We start from the raw sequence: 16,418 nt of genomic DNA, 5'->3' as shown, positions 1-16,418 counted from the left end.
ATAATAAAAATAAAAGGTCTATTCAGTAGTGAAAAATAATTCATATTTTTTTTTTTCTCTCGAGTTTTTCAAAGAATCATGAAAACAATACATTCTATTTCATTTTTTTCATCATTTATGTTTAATTCATAACAAATTTTAAAATAAAATATTTCCAAAAGTGCACCTTGTTTACAATTTTTCTAAGTTTTCAATAAAAGTGTATATTAAAAATATAAAAACAAAGTGACAATTTTGCAATTATTTAATTTTTTAAAAAAATAAATAAATCAAAACTATTTTTAAGACCTAAACATAAACTACTTTCCCCTGCACTTCAAGAAAAAATTAAACGCACATTATGAACTTTAATATGAATCTGCACAGTTGTTAAAATGCATAGCATCCCTCACAGGCCTTAAATTGAACAGAAGTGAGCATGAAACATAGAACTACTGTAGACTTCTTATGTACAAACATTTTTTCAATTCAGCCTTTAGGTTTTATAACTACTGTAGATTTCTCATGTACAAATAACTGCCACAAACAAATCTTACTGGGGGAATTAGGGTTGCGAGGGAGCAAGTCAGCAGTCATGGTTAGCATTTATACCCAGCAATCGTGGAAAAAACCCTAAAGTCATTTCAACCCCATCTTATCTTTACAATGTTTTAACTATCCAGTTAGTAGAAGTCCCTCCCAATACAAGCAACCACTGTAGGCAGCAGGATGATTTCTTTTCAGTTCAGCCTTTAGGATTTAGTACTGTAGATTTCTTATGTACATATAACTGCCACAAACAATTCTTACTCGGAGAATTAGGGTTGTGAGGGAGCAAGTCAGCAGTCATGGTTAGCATTTATACCCAACAATCGTGGAAAAACCCTAAAGCCATTTCGACCCCATCTTATCTTTACAACGTTTTAACTATCCAGTTAGTAGAAGTCTATCCCCATTCAAGCAATCACTGTAGGCAGCAGGATGATTTTTTTTCAGTTCAGCGTTCAGCTTTTAGAACTACTGGAGATTCTTATGTACATATAACTGCTACAAACAATTCTTACTGGGAGAATTAGGGTTGTGAAGGAGCAAGTCAGCAGTCATGGTTAGCATTTATACCCAGCAATCGTGGAAAAACCCTAAAGCCATTTCAACCCCATCTTATCTTTACAATATTTCAATTATCCAGTTAGTAGAAGTCCATCCCCATACATGCAACCACTGTAGGCAGCAGGATGATTTTTCTTAAGTGCATAACCTTCAGTCTTCTAGGTTTTGCTCATGGATATTAAGATTTGCCACTTGTTCTATCCGCATTATATTTAAGGTACTCATGAAATGAGTCGTTCAAGTCAATGGACCTGCTATCCAGACCAAAACTGGTGTTGGTCACCCATTCATGTGTCCCAATTGAAAAAGCTGCCTCATTGTACTGTCCACCACCATCGTCCATGGTATTAGAGTCACTTGACCAAAGCTATGCATATTCTGTTCGGAACTCCATGTTGGCTCTGGAATGGCTTGGTTGCAAGTGCTGCGCCTCACCTGGTTTGCCTTCAGAAAAGCATTGTAGTTCTGCACAATTCAACGGGGAATTAATCGGAGTTGACAATTCCATGTCTATGTACATCTCATCGCTTTGGAGTGGCATCTGATCATACTGTTTCACTGTTGGTGATGCCTCATCCTGGCCACCAAATCCTTTCCTCTGTTGTACAGGTTCTCAAGGCTTCTCTTCTTTCCATTGTTGTTTGTATCCAAAGGTCCACTGCTACCATCAAAATGGGTCTCTTTTTGCTGGTATGAGGCAGTTTTTTGGGTCCCTTCAAGTTCAAATTCATGATTATCTTCAGGAATATCATCTAATATTCTGCAAACACCATCGGATGCATTTATTAGATTGGAAAAATCACCATAACAATCATGATTCTCCTCCATTCGATAATTTGAGACTGTTTCAAAGTTGATTTTCTCTGCATCCGTATCTGCTTGCTCCTTGATTATGTGCCCATGCTTTTGAGCAATTGCCTTGTGCTTTGCGGTCCAATCAGGGCGACTCCAAAGATAAAGTGGTGGTGGGTTCACATTCCAGTCTTTTAATTGTTTGTCTTGCTTGTCAACAGATCCAGGCAGATAAAAAGACTAAAAAGGAAAAAAAAAAAATGAAAAACCATTTCAACGAGTTAATTTGAAATTATATAAGCTCGGCCAGATTTAACAATGCGATCATCTGCTCTCTTATCTTATGTACGGTGTACCTTGCCTGAGAGTAACTGTTCATCCTCCCAAATCATATCATACGGAGTTCTTTTTCTGTCAAGTCTGGTGCATAACAGTGGACAGATAAGAGAGATGAAAGAGAGAGTAAAAATATATATATATGAAAATTTAAAAAAAAATAGAAAAATAAATAAAAGGAAGAAGCAACTACAAGTCTGACATTGTGAATTTCCTCTTTAAAAAGGAGTGCATTTACCGTTCAGTTTCCTTCGGAACAATAAGAATAAGGAGCTTGGGTTTAAACTTGAGGGCCTTGTTAATGAATTTGTTCGCAAGAGATGCATTCACCCCAAAAGGAGGATTCAATCCCATGATCTATACGCAAAGCAACAATATAAAAATGTAAGATTTAACACACAAATCTTGCAAATTCAATGAAATAAATGCTTTATTGTCTTACCAGCTGAGATCCTGGCAGTAATTCGTGTAAACAGACACTCATCCAATCTCTCTGCTCAAAATTGAAATCATGCTGGAAGAACGAAAAAAAAAAAAGAGTATCCCTAAGCACCAAAAATAAAATATCCCTAGGTAAAACAAGGAATGAAAAGAGGAAAGGGAGGGAAGGGAATTAAAAGCAACAGCTTTGAAATCTAAAAGCCGCTCCCTAGCAAAGGGCTTCACTTATTCTAGATTGTTTTATGGCCTATAGGCATATTAATCAAAACTTGAAAAAAAAAAAAAAAATTGGCAATTGCAAGTGCTCTGTCCTGCAGGATGTTGCAGCCTAAAGATAATTAAAAATTTAAAGAATCTCTATTAGAAATCAACTGTCGCATGTGAGCCTTGTGGGTGTCCTTTCATCCCTTTTTTATAAAGCAACTACCATGTCTTCACATTTTTCTACGTCAGCAAGCCTCAAAACTACTGTTATTAATGACTTGATTTACAGGGAAAGCCATTCTTGCAGCAACCGAAGTAGACTCAGCTGTATTAAATAAGATTTTCTGCAACATGTATCCCATACGAGAGAGAGAGAGAGAGAGAGAGAGAGAGAGAATGGTCTCATATTTACTTTTTACATCAGTCAATCCCAGGACAGTGACAACAGGAGCAAAGTTTAAATTTTGATTGAGTAAAATTTTGAGAGTTAAACAAGATGGATACTTCAATGAAAATTCTCTTCGACATCAATTTCAATTTTAAAAAATGGAGAAAATAAGTGCTAAACCATGGGAACTTTATATGAGCTTTGGAAAATGGAAACAATTAATAGACATAATTAATGCATGATTTAGAACTAAAACATGGTGAACAAAATGAATAAATACCTAGTATGGTGTGTATGGGATGTGACAAGATAGGATATTAAAGATCTTAATTAATAAAAATGAAATTGATATATCAACGAAAAGTGTATGATAGACAAATACAACAAATTTAGACTTATAAAGGTCAATAAAATTGTTGTATCTCTAAGTTCAGTGTTATATACATTTTGAAAGAATCAATAGCTACCATTTCATGTCCTTACCTTTAAATTTTTGTTTTTATTTCTATTTTTTTTTTTTAACAAAAAGACTCTTTAAGAGAAAGAATTCACCAGGTATTAGGTAATAAATTGGAAAAATGTTCAATGCCATTTTATAATAAATTCCATATATAATAATAAAAGCTAACGTTTTAGAGGCCACAATCTGTTGGCCTAACAAGGCTTAACCCGTTTTGATAACGACAAACCAAGGCATCTAATTTTGTCATTATGTTACGGAGCTCTTAGGTTACTTAATTGGACCCTAGATACCCTTTAAATTCTTGGAAAATATTTTTACAAGTCCAAAAGTTATTTCAAAAGCTTAAAATCATTTTTGGAATGAAAAATATAAAGGAATATGAATTTCAGAAGTTCGGGCACCTGAGGTAGTGTGCTCAGTCGACCGAAAGCAAAGTTTGAACATTGGTGTGACATCAGGGAGTTTGGGCAACCGAACCTTAGGGTTCAGTCAACCGAATGGCTTAGTTCGGGCGACCGAACCTTAGAGTTTAGTCGACCTAATGGCTACTGCCACTTTGGAAATTCCTAATTTGAGTGGTTCAGGCCACCGAACATTCAGTTCCGTCGACCAAAGCGCTCGTGATAAGTTTCGCAACAGCAGAAAATCTTTGAGATTTCCAAACATTAAGTCATTATAACACGCACAATGGCTATAATTCAAAAGATGATATGAATAGCTAACCCTAAACGTGTTTTAAAAAAGAGATTACACAAATTATTGAACATCAATTGTGATTAGCATCGTTCTTGCTGAAAGCTTTTCTGCATTCATATTTTCAAGCTTATTGTTTTTCAAAAACCAAAAAACCTTAGCTAAACTCTTTGAGCTTCGTTGCAATCTTATTCTAAGAGTGTATTAGAGATTTGATTATGTACGTATCTACTCTATTCAGAGAGTTTCTATTTGTACAACTCTACTATTACTACTTCTTTGTATTCTGACGGTTCTAGTATTAAATCGTTGAACAAGCGAAAGGGGATTTTCGCTTGAGAGATGACTCCGCCTATTGAAGGAGAGAGGCAACTCCGCCTATTGAAAGAGAAAGGCTACTCTGCCTAAGTAAAGGAGAGAGGTAAGTCCACCTAAGTAAAGGAGAGAGGCAACTCCACCTATTGAAGGAGGGTTTGTAAAAGGCTTCTCCGCCTACTGAAGGAGGGATAGTGAAATCCTCAAAGTGGGTTGCTTGAGGTAAGGACGTAGGCATGGATCGCCGAACCTTGTAAAAATCTGGTTGCCTGAGCTTGGTTTTCTAAACTTTGAAACAAGCTAAAGTCATTACACTTCCATGAAAGCAAAGCTTAATACTTCACTATTTGTTCTTAAAACAAAACCAGCAATTGTTTATGTTTTAATATATGTGGATGGCATATTAATCACTGGATCAAGTTCGGCTACCATCAACTGAGTAATTCATTGCTTAAAAGAAGCATTCGCTATCAAAGACTTGGGCCCTCTTAATTTTTTCCTTGGTGTAGAAGCACTTAGATGCAGTGTAGGTCTTTATCTTGCTTAGCGCAAATATATAGTGGATTTGCTCAAAGAGAGCAACATGGATCAGGCAAAAACCATGCAGTAGCCCGATGGCTTCCACTTGCAATCTCACTTCAGCAGATGACAAACTCGGTGCTGATGCAAGCCTTTACAGAAGTATTGTCAGCAGCATGCAATACCTTGCATTTACACGGCCTGATTTTGCTTTTGCAGTCCACAAAGTCAGCAAGTTTATGCATAATCCTCTTGAATCACACAGGCAAGTCGTAAAGCAAATACTTCGCTATCTTAAACATTCGGTTTCAACAGGCTTGCTAATCTCTAAAGCTGCAGACTTCAAGATTCATGTGTTCTTAGACTCAGATTAGGCAGCAAATAAGGATGATAGAAGATCTGTGGATACTTATTGTAATTATTAGGGTCCTAACTTGATCTCCTAGAGCTGTAAACAGCAGCCAACAATAGCTCGTAGCAGCACTAAGATTGAATGCAAGGCACTGGCAAACACAACATTCGAGTTAATGTGGATCAAGTAAATTCTAACTGAACTCGGAATTTCTATTCGACAATCACCTATTCTTTGGTGCGAGAACATTGGTGCCACTTATCTCGCATCCAATCCTATGTTTCAAGCAAGAACGAAACACATAGAGATCTACTTTCATTTTGTTCGAGATCAAGTCCACCACAAACAATTAATAGTTCAGCTCATCTCTAGTCGTGATCAATTAGTAGATGCACTAACAAAACCATTAACACCAAAGAAAATCTGAGATGTTCAATCCAATCTGAATGTTCGTGATCTCCCCTTTAGATTGAGGGGGCAAGTAGAAAATCAAGTGATTTCAACTGAAATCACTGTTGAAGATTAGGAGAATCGATCCTGCTGAAGATCAGGAGAATAGATCTTGTTGTAACCGATAATGATGCAGTCATGAATACCAAAATACTTGCTGAACTTTAGGGATGAGGAGATATGATTCTGAGGACTTCAAACTTGAATTTGAATGTTAGGAAATCAGTTGTATATGTGTGTATATATAGAGCATGTACGCTATAAGCAAATTAATGAGAAATACAAAAATCTTTCAAACACTTTCTCTCTTCTATTTCTTTAGAGTGGGGTCCTGGGTATTGGGAATGTGGTATCTAAGAACAACTCTCTCATTGGTAAATGACTTTCAAGGTTCCCTCCAGGAACTAAATCCCTTTGGCATAAGGTGGTAAAGAGTAAGGACGGAATCAAATGGAAAGGGAGTGACACAAGGAGCATCACATCACTTCTCATGGATGTCCCTGGAAATTTGTCTCTAAGGAAGCCAATCAGTTCTTTCCTCTTATTTGGTTCAAAATGGGTAATGGCAATAAAGTTGCTTCTGGGAAGATGTGTGGGTGGAGAGACTTTGTTGGAGTTGAAGGTTCTTTGTCTTTTTAAGCTTTCTTTACTTCATAATGCTCTTATCGGTTCTTTTATTTCTTCTAAGGGGGGTCCTTCTTGGGATTTCCATTTTTTCAGGAATTTCAAATAAAGAGAGGCCAATGAGCTGACTTCCTCTATTTTTTTTTTTTGTCAGACCAGCACAATCCATATGCTAGCAAGGATGAGAGAATGTGGGAGGGGGATTCTTCAGGTATATTTACTTCTGAGTTTTTTTTTTTTTTTTTTCTCACCTTTTGAAAACCCATACCATAATCCTTTTCCTTGGTACTGCTTCTCTAGAAGGCTAAGGTGCTGGGGAAAATTCGGGTTTTGTCTGGACGGTGATCCTAAAAAGGATTAACATGCATGATCTGCTTCAATGGTGTAGACTCTATATGGGTGTCTTAGTCCTAATATGTGTTTTCATGTGTTGTGAAATCAATGAGTAGAATGCCCATCCTTTGGTGCATTTTAAGGTGGCATCACAGCTTTGGAACGCCCTTCTCTCTCTGGCAGGGGAAGAGTCGGTGGCTCTGGGAAAGGTGAAAGACGTGCCTTTGGTTAATTTCAGGGGTTTTGATACGAATGGGAATGGCAGAGCTCTTTGGTGTGCGGCTGTTTTTTCCATCTTGACCTTTTTGTATAGAGAGGAATTCTAGGATTTTCAAAATTCTATTGTTCTGCTCACAGCTTTTGTGGGATAGAGTGACTTTCCTAGCCTCCTTATGGGTGCACTCCTTTGATTCCTTTAGGGGTCTTCTGCTGTCTGACCAAGCTAGAGATTGCAAGGCTCATGTAATGGAATTTTTGTATTGTATTTTGTATTTTTTGTTTTTTTGTTTTTTTTCCTTACTGTTTATAGTTTTTTCTTCAGATTTTCTAGCTGGTTGGGGCTTGGGAAGGATCCCTTGTCCTCAAAAGATTGTATTCCATTTCTCAGTTTCAATAAAACTATCTTTTTCTATCAGGAAAAAAAAAAAAGGCTCTAAGTCAATGTCAAACTCTTGAACTTTAAAGCTTTCCAATCTTGGATCATGAACACAATTTAAAGTCTTAACATGATTTACATGAATGAATTTAAGTTTTTATGCATAGAATGACCAACTAATGGCTTACAAATCATTTTTTTTTTTTTTTTTCTAGCTGTACTGTAATTTTCCTAAATCCTAATTTTGTTCTTATTTAAATAAATGCAATTTATTGATATATTTATGTATTAAAAATCCCCAAAAGGGTTACATGCTTAACTCCTTTAGGCATAAGCTTGACATCATTCGGTCCAGAATACTTCACATTGGCCCTTTGCTTTTTTAAACAATGATCAGAAAAAATATATGCAACTCTTTTATGTATTTGTCTCTTATTATGACACCAATCTGCTAATGAGATTAAAAAAAAATACCAAATCATTTAATAAACCATTAAGTTTATTTACTAGCTTCATAAAAATTAATATGAATAACAAAAATAAAATTAATGGTTGAATAACATTATGAAAGAAATACATATACGCACAAATGACTAAACAAAAGGTGTTATAACCAATGTCTTAAATTTCGATTTCGACTCAAATTTTGAAGCTCCAAAGGTATGGAAATTTTGATGGAAATTTCGATTTCGATGTCAATTTTGATTTTGATATGAAAAAAAAAATGGAAATTAGTAGTAAAGCATGGAATTCTTTTATAAAATTTAAAAAATGGTTAATAGAAATAATAATATAAGTTTTATGACTAATATATTACAAATTAAATACATCCATGTTGTATATGAGGTGGAAAAGTTGTAATATAATGTGTATCAAACATATTTATAAAATAATGTGCATTAAACATATTCTCAGTGAATACAAATGAAATTCATAAATCATTTAAATATTATTTATTTTAAAAATAATGAAAATTTAGACATAAATGGTTCAATAAAATGTTGTTGTAAGTATATTTTTTCATATAATTCAAAAGCCCTCGTAATAATCGTTTTGTTTCAATAAAAAAATAAAACAAATTAAGAGAGGAATTTCACTTCACTCCTAAACGTCTCATTTGAATTCCGAGCAAATTTATTTTATAGTTAAAATTTCAACAAGTTTCACTAAAATTTCGAGATTTCGATAAATTTCGGATGATTCATTGAAATTTCGAAGAAAATTATGTAAAATGGAAATCAACTGCCCTTTCAATTTCAAGGGTGACAAAAATCAGAAATTTCGAGGGAAATTTCAACAATTTAGTGGAAATTTAAGACCATGGTTATAACTCAATCTGCGTAAGGTGTCAAATGAATATTTAAAAAAAAAAAAATTCAAAGAACACAAAATTTGAAATGGCTTTCATTTGTTGAGGGCATCTGGCGATTGAGTTGAAGTTTTCAATGCATTACTCAAACTTCAAACACCTAAACTTCCATTTAGATCAAGACATTTAATAAAATTCTTCAAATTGGTTGAAATTCTGTACAAGGATTATCAAAACCTCAAAATTTTCCACCAAATTTTTTTTTTAAAAAAAAAAAATAGTACCATATAGAGTTTTATATTGGAGGGTTTTGAAAATCAAATTTCAGTTTCAAGGAAATTCTATTCCATAGTCAAAATTTGACGATTTTATAATTTTTTATTTTTTATTATCCATAGGACTAATTGTACCCCTCAATCATAAATATTTTGTGCCTTGTGACACCTTAGACTACTTATCAACGCAAAACATTTGTTGAAGGTCTACACTGTACAACTGCCCCCTCCAACCAGATTTAAGATAAGAAAATAACTTGCCTTAATAATTTAAAACTGTTAAAAGAAGATTACTCAAACGGGCAAGAGAAAACAAAAGTACAAAAGGAGTAAAACGGAAATTTAAAAGAAAATGTTTTCAAAGGTTTTTGAAATAGAAATTGCACTTAATTTTCCATTTTAAAAGAAAAAATAAAATTAAGGAATCGACTTTGAATTACATATGATGTTCCCTCAAAACAAGCCACAGATTTTTGCATGATTCATATCACTTACACATTTATTTTTAACATCTTAAACAACCTAAATTCTTTTTGCTAAATTGGACCTGAGTTTTAAGTTTTAGACACAACCAGAATTCCATTAAATGCAAATTTAAAATCATACAAAGGGAAACATAAACATGCTAACCCACCCCCCACGCCCCCTTTTTTTTCTTCAAAACCAGGGAAAAAGATCTGGCAGCTGTTTTGACAGATTAAAATATTTACACGACAAAGGTAGATTAGCAAATTAACAATAAAAAAGAGTAAAATTTACCTTACTTGGAAAAAGATCATAATTTTTAAAAGAGCATTTCTTCCCCATCCCGGCAAGTTTTTCTTTCATTAAGCAACTGAAATCATTAGAACCACAGCAAAAGTCGACTATCTGTTCAAAGAAAATAGTGCCCAATATTATTTCAATAAAAATATGACTACAATAGAAGCAACAGAAGCTGTATTAAACCAAATTAAGAATTTCCCGAGCTCTAGTAAAAATTTCACATTTTATTCTACTCTCTGTCAACATCAAAATAAATAAATTTGGATTTATAGCAACTAGTTTTGGGCCTTAAACATTCCATGTGGAGGCGTACCAATGTGATAAGATTCACATTAGAAATCTAGAAAATCTCTTGTAATACTAATCTTGAGAGACGGTGGTTCCATTTAGTCGTACACTGTCATAGTTAATCTCTAGTTAAACAAGGGCAAGTAGGAACAATTTTTGTTGAGAAAAAGAAAAAGCACCCAGCATATGCATGCTTTTTAATTATTTTTTTAATTAAGTGAATTTAGTAAGTGGGGGGTGTAACCCAAATATAAACACAGTAAGCATCAAGATGCAGGCAATGCACTCTTTTAGTTGTGGCCGTGAATATTTTTAAACTTAATTAGTAATAGTTGATAAGACTAGAGTAAGAGTCAAATTCTACACCACCACCTCAGTGAGAAGCTCTAGAACATATTTAGAAAGTAGGACAATGGCAGAGCATATGAAATATATTTACAGGTTGAGAGAGAGAGAGAGAGAGAGAGAGAGAGAGAGAGAGAGTGTGTGTTTGTGTGTGTGTATGTTTAGTTTTGTTTTAGTTATACCTTGTCATAATAAAATTTAAGCAGGCAGTGGAAGCATTTTAGCCAAACAGAAAGAAATATATCTGCTATATGCATGTGTTAGTAGTATTGATTTTAAACCACTACAAGATTTCAATGGCTATCCACTCAGCTCGCAATAAACCATGCCCCACCATCATTTGGAGTCAGAACACAGTTGTTGTCACTGCTGCACAACCATCAACACCATCACTGCAGCCACCAAGTCTACTAGCAATATAACAACTTTGCTTGTCATTTGCTACCAACACAAGATGCAATAAATCATTTGCAGTCCCTTGAGAACTCCTTTGACCTCTAAGTAAAACACCAAATCCAGTCAACCAAAGTCCTCCAAGCCAGTTGAAGTGCAGAATACTCTTATCGCCAGCAACCAATCAAGCTTACCACCATAAGAGCTGAGACACAAAACAAATCCTCAACAAAGTTCAAGTGTGCTCATCAATGTCTTTTGCCTTTGTGTTGGAGTCGACACAACCCATGACTCCAAAGACACTGATGTTTATAACTTATCATCCACCCTCGGAACTTCAAAATTGTTATCTAAGCCACTGTCCCAGCCATCACTACTGCCATTGCAAGAGCTCAAATTTCCTCTTTCAACCAACCTCACTCTTTTCTTTTTATTTTTTGTTAAAGCTTGATATACACTGCTGGCCCACAACCTAAAAGCTTAACCCACAACCTAATAGCTTAAGCTTTTAGGTGAAGTGGTAAATTTAACACGGTATCAGAGCTGGTTACCAGGATTTCCTGGGTTCTAGTTTCATTGCCTGCATTTGCTATGTGGTGTTTAAAAAATTATTGTATCCCCTGTAATGGGTGTTATCCATCATGTGTTTATCTCTCCCTGTGTTGTTGGGCTGCACGCCCAGGGGAGTGTCAAAGCTTGATATACATTGTTGATCCACAGCCTAATAGCTTAAGCTTTTAGGTGAAGTGGTAATCTAACAGCTTTGTTAATTTTTTCCTAACCATTCTAATAACCAATCTCCATTATTAACCCCATAACCCACCTTTAACCCATTAGATATTCCATTTTATTATCCACTCCATTATCTATTAGTCCAGCCAAACTGCCTAAATAGCACTAAAACTACACATACTATATTCAATTCTACCTTATTATTGTATTAAAAATGGTTATGAAGGATCAATTTGAAAGCAATGCTGAAAATTTGAAGTATTAGAGAAACTGCGTGATCCAAAATAAATTCATTACAATAATTAGGAGCAATAATGTGCCACTTGCTTCCTTCATACACACAAAGAATGGCCACCAACGAATAATGTGGAGGCACACACATTGCTCCTTATGTAGAGTTTTCTGCCTAAACAAGACTCTCATGCAACTAAAATACAGTACCTCATAAAATAAATAAAAAGTAAGCTTTATTTTTTCCAATGTAGAGTCACTTAAACCAAGTTCTTCAAAAATAATCACATCCATGAATTCTTTGATCTTCTGTAACGCATTCATTTTGAGTGGCCTCGTAAAAATATCTACAAATTGATCATCTGAACAAAATTCAATTGTAAATTCTTTTGTCATGCACCAGGTCCCAATATGGAGATACTTTATGTCAATGTGCTTGCTCCTACTAGGAAAATTTGCATTCTTTCTTGAAGCAATTACAGACCCGTTATCACAAAACCTTTGTAGGATTATATAGTGATGTTATAATACACCAAGTATCTCATGCAACCAAACTGGAAATAGAGTACAAGCCATCCTTCTCAAGCCTTCCAATCATCTTCTTCATCTAGAGTTCTAGAATAACCCATTGAGAAGGAAAGATGGTCAAGAAACACTTACGGGATTTAGTTAATTGATTAATTGACAATAGGCTCAAGGAACAATTAGGCACATATAACACAAAGGAAAGTGGAATAAAAGGAAGCGAAAGAATATTGCCAAAAGGCCGTGCAATGCTAGCTAAAGAACTCTTTCTCAACTAGCCAGCCTGTTTACCACAATTCACCAACAGAATACTTTCCTTGTCATTCAAATAAATATAAGCGAAAGCATTAAGCAACTTAGGAAAGCAACATGCAAGTAGTAAACATTGAAGCAACGTAATTCATTAATCAACACCTCCGTTAGCAACGTGTCTAGTGAGGGAGGCAAGTAGGCTAAACACGTTTACAATAGCTAGTGAGTTTTACAAGTTGATGAACAGTCACCCTCCCCTAAAGAGCTTTCTATGCTATTCTCTCTCTGAGACTATGAAACATCAATAAGACTGAGTCACACTCCTTTTTAAGCCTAGGGAAAAACTATTTCTTAAAAATAACCTTACACAAGTATTTACATGAGGGAAACCCATCCCAAATACACGAGACAAGTGGTCACAGACAAGCATAATGCCCTAAACAAGTTCTATCACTTTATTGTGAAAGACCAAATTGGACTGTTCTGCCATAAGTACCTCCATATTTTGCCGAGTAGAATTCAACAATGGCATTGAGTTAGTGATTGGAAAACTTCCTTTTCTCAATCTTGATTCACATGGAAATTCAAGAACTATGATCCTAGTTGAACCAAAAAAACATGAATTCCCACCAATTGCATAGAATTCTATGATTAGGTACCATATGAGCAAGCCCAACAAACCCCTTGTATAGCTTCTTCGGTTTCACGATAAAGAGAAATATGACCAACCATGAGCTTCTCTTGAAGCAATAACGCATTGATCTAGTCGCCATCGAAGCCATAAAGAACTATCTAAATTGATTATTTTCCATCGATGAATTCCGACTGCATCATAGAAATTACAAAAAGGGGGTTTTTTATTTTATTTTTATTTTTTTGTATACCTATAGTTATTATTGCAAATTTTTTCATTTTGATAGTTTCAGTAATTAGATGGATTATACCTATTTGCACAAATATCTCATTGATTCCCGCTTGTTAATACATAGAGTCATTACGAATTTCGTCAGCTCGAACGATTACCATGAGTTTTTCTTAATTTTGAAAGCAAAAAAAAAAAAAGCAATGCCTACAGACAGTAGAAGTATTGATTGATTATTTCTTTTATCGACCCAAACGTGACAGTATTGGCACTGTTAATACGTAAATGTAATTTGTTGCTCAAACAACTACACACACGCGCGCGCACACACACATTACAATTTTCACCACATTCAGATGTGGTAACATTCAGATATGGTATTGGGTTAGCTGAATTTGAGATGACGCTAGGGATGTAAACAGTGCAAATTTGGAGCGTAGGTGGCAGAACCGGAATCTGCACCACCAAGAATTATTGGCCTCACCTCGCGCCCTAAATCCGCCTCGAGGCATTATCTATACCCCAATCACTGCCTAATTAGGGGATCAGCCTCCCACCAGAGATTTGAATCTGCCCCGCCAAATATTATTTAAAAAAAAAAAACAGTTTCTAGGTAATTATATTAAGAAAATAACAAAAAATATAATAAAAATAATACATTTAGAAGCTATGGACGATTGAATGAACATATTATGTTTATACATACACACACACCCATATATATACAAACACAAACATGCATTCGGGGCAGGGCAAATTTGTGGCAGGGAAATACAGTTCCCACTTATTACCCTGAGTCTGCCTTGGGTCACAAAATTCATCCCAATTGCTGCTCCTAATCCATTTAGAAACTACCAATTCTAGACCCAGAGAAGGACAAATCAGGGCAGATATCCACCAGCCCAAATACATTTGCATCTCTAGATAAAGCTAGCAACCCAGTTGCTGCAAGAACAAGAGGCCAAGGTAAAACTACAGTTACAGTTGTAGAAGGTATGGCTCTTCATCAAGCACTCATGACAACTAAGGAGAGAGGCATTCAAAAAAATAATGTTGTGGGAGACTCCATGTTTATCATATAGTACATTCAGTTGCGGACAGCATTCCTTCACACCTCATTGGTCTTGTCATGAACATTCAGCATCTTCTAGCTTAGCCTCATAGTGTTATTATCATACATTACAGAGGGTAAGACGATTATTGGTTTTGGAATTCAGAATTATCACCACCAATGCAGAGAACTTTACTTGAGCCGAACAGATGAACTATTCATACTGTTTTTTAATTTTTATGAAAATATTTTCTTAAAATATTATGTGTATGAGTGTGCATGCGTGTATACAAATATATACATGTATGCGTGTGCGCACATGCGTGTACACACAATCAAATATTATGGCAAAACTGAATGGAAGAAGTCGCAAAAGAACAAAAATTCTTACCATGTCATCATTCTGCACATACCAATGAAGCCTGTCAACAATCTGCAGAATTAGAAGTCATGCTATTAGATTCATTATAATATAATGACTGTCTATCTGCATACGGAACATGAATGAGAATGTCCACGCGTACAAGACAACCCCCACAACATGGGAAAGTCCTCTAGAGTAGAGATGAGGAACACACTCAGCAAGAACATCATGTCTACCATAGGCGTAGACATAATATATGGTCTTTATGATTAGGGTTTTATGATTCAAATACTTGACAATTATGCAAAGGTTTAATTTTTAAGGACTTGATATTATGTTTCATTAATTAGGATTTGGTATTAAATTCCTAGAGATTGTTACTTGTTTAGTATAAGGAGAAAGTTTAAATAAAGGCTACATGTGTAACGATGAAGGGCAGATTGGAATCATGAGCATTTCAACCCTAATTCAGCTTATTTTTGTTAAGACTTGACATACATTGTTGGCCACAACCTAACAGCTTAAGCTTTCAGATAAAGTGGGAATCTAACATGCTATCAAAACCATGGTTGCCAAAGGTCCTGAGTTATAGTCTCATTGCCACAGTTAATGTAAGTTTGTTAAAAAATTATGATGTTCCCATTATTTCCCAATATTTCTCTTATTTTCCAGTTTATTTGCCCATTATTTTTCTCATTTTCCTGCATCCCTCTCTTGTATCAACCAGTCCTGCATCAATTTGGTGTCAGAGGCTCATCTCAATCCCCCATCACAGCTTCACTATAGCAACTAGTCACAGGCACCAGCCACCCCCTGCCTTCCAGAAACTCAGCCCTGCCACCATCATTGTCCTCATTCATTCATGTATATCTTCTCAAGCAATCATTGCCTAAGCACCAGCTACACGAAACTCTCCCCATCTATCATTCACGAACCAAAACCTCTTCCAAAACCCTAGCTGAACCCACGCTTCACCAATTAATGCATCCACACCGCAATTCCTCTTCTTCATACAACTACATTGAAACACTAATCACCAAACAATCCATCACATACAGTGAACACATTTGATTTGCAGCATTGTGGACGAAAAGAAAATAAGTCAAGAAGAGGTCAAAAGAAAGAAAGAAAGAGAGAAAGAAAGGCTGTCACCACTGGCTACCCAGGACTGAGCAGAGGTAGTGGACAGCCAAGGGAAAAAAAAACTGGGGCTGCTGTGCTGCTGCTGCATCACGACAATATTCATCCCGCTGAATCTCCCTTCCTTTCAATCATAGGCCACATCCAGAGCACCGGGGTCCCCAAAGCTTCACCAACAAGAGTCGCAGCACTGAAAGCTGCCTGCTGTCCATCTCCTCCATCACATATTCATGCCTCTGCCATCTTTTATATGTCTGCACTATCAAACATAAGCTTCCCAAATCCCAAACAC

The 16,418-nt window shown here is 35.6% G+C and overlaps 1 protein-coding gene across 8 annotated transcripts in view; it reads right to left on the bottom strand.

Moving 5' to 3' along the window:
* Positions 1 to 948: 948 nt before the first annotated feature.
* The window catches only part of LOC131149144 (protein ENHANCED DOWNY MILDEW 2-like), a 133,599-nt gene continuing 118,129 nt past the window's right edge, over positions 949 to 16,418 (bottom strand). For 3 of the 8 annotated variants that reach the window (XM_058099286.1, XM_058099291.1, XM_058099287.1), the window contains 6 exons: positions 15,014 to 15,055; positions 9,938 to 10,048; positions 2,660 to 2,731; positions 2,456 to 2,574; positions 2,238 to 2,301; positions 949 to 2,121 (listed from right to left, as the gene is read on the bottom strand). In XM_058099286.1, coding sequence (XP_057955269.1) covers positions 1,645 to 2,121; positions 2,238 to 2,301; positions 2,456 to 2,574; positions 2,660 to 2,731; positions 9,938 to 10,048; positions 15,014 to 15,055 — 885 coding nt within the window. In that variant the 3' untranslated portion in view covers positions 949 to 1,644. The remainder of the gene's footprint in view (positions 2,122 to 2,237; positions 2,302 to 2,455; positions 2,575 to 2,659; positions 2,732 to 9,937; positions 10,049 to 15,013; positions 15,056 to 16,418) is intronic. The other 5 variants (XM_058099289.1, XM_058099293.1, XM_058099294.1 and 2 more) reach the window with 5 other exon arrangements.

Source organism: Malania oleifera, chromosome 2 (assembly GCF_029873635.1).
Source record: "Malania oleifera isolate guangnan ecotype guangnan chromosome 2, ASM2987363v1, whole genome shotgun sequence".
NCBI lineage: Eukaryota > Viridiplantae > Streptophyta > Magnoliopsida > Santalales > Ximeniaceae > Malania > Malania oleifera.
Note: the sequence above shows the minus strand (reverse complement) of the source record. Positions and strands in the feature narration are given on the sequence as shown.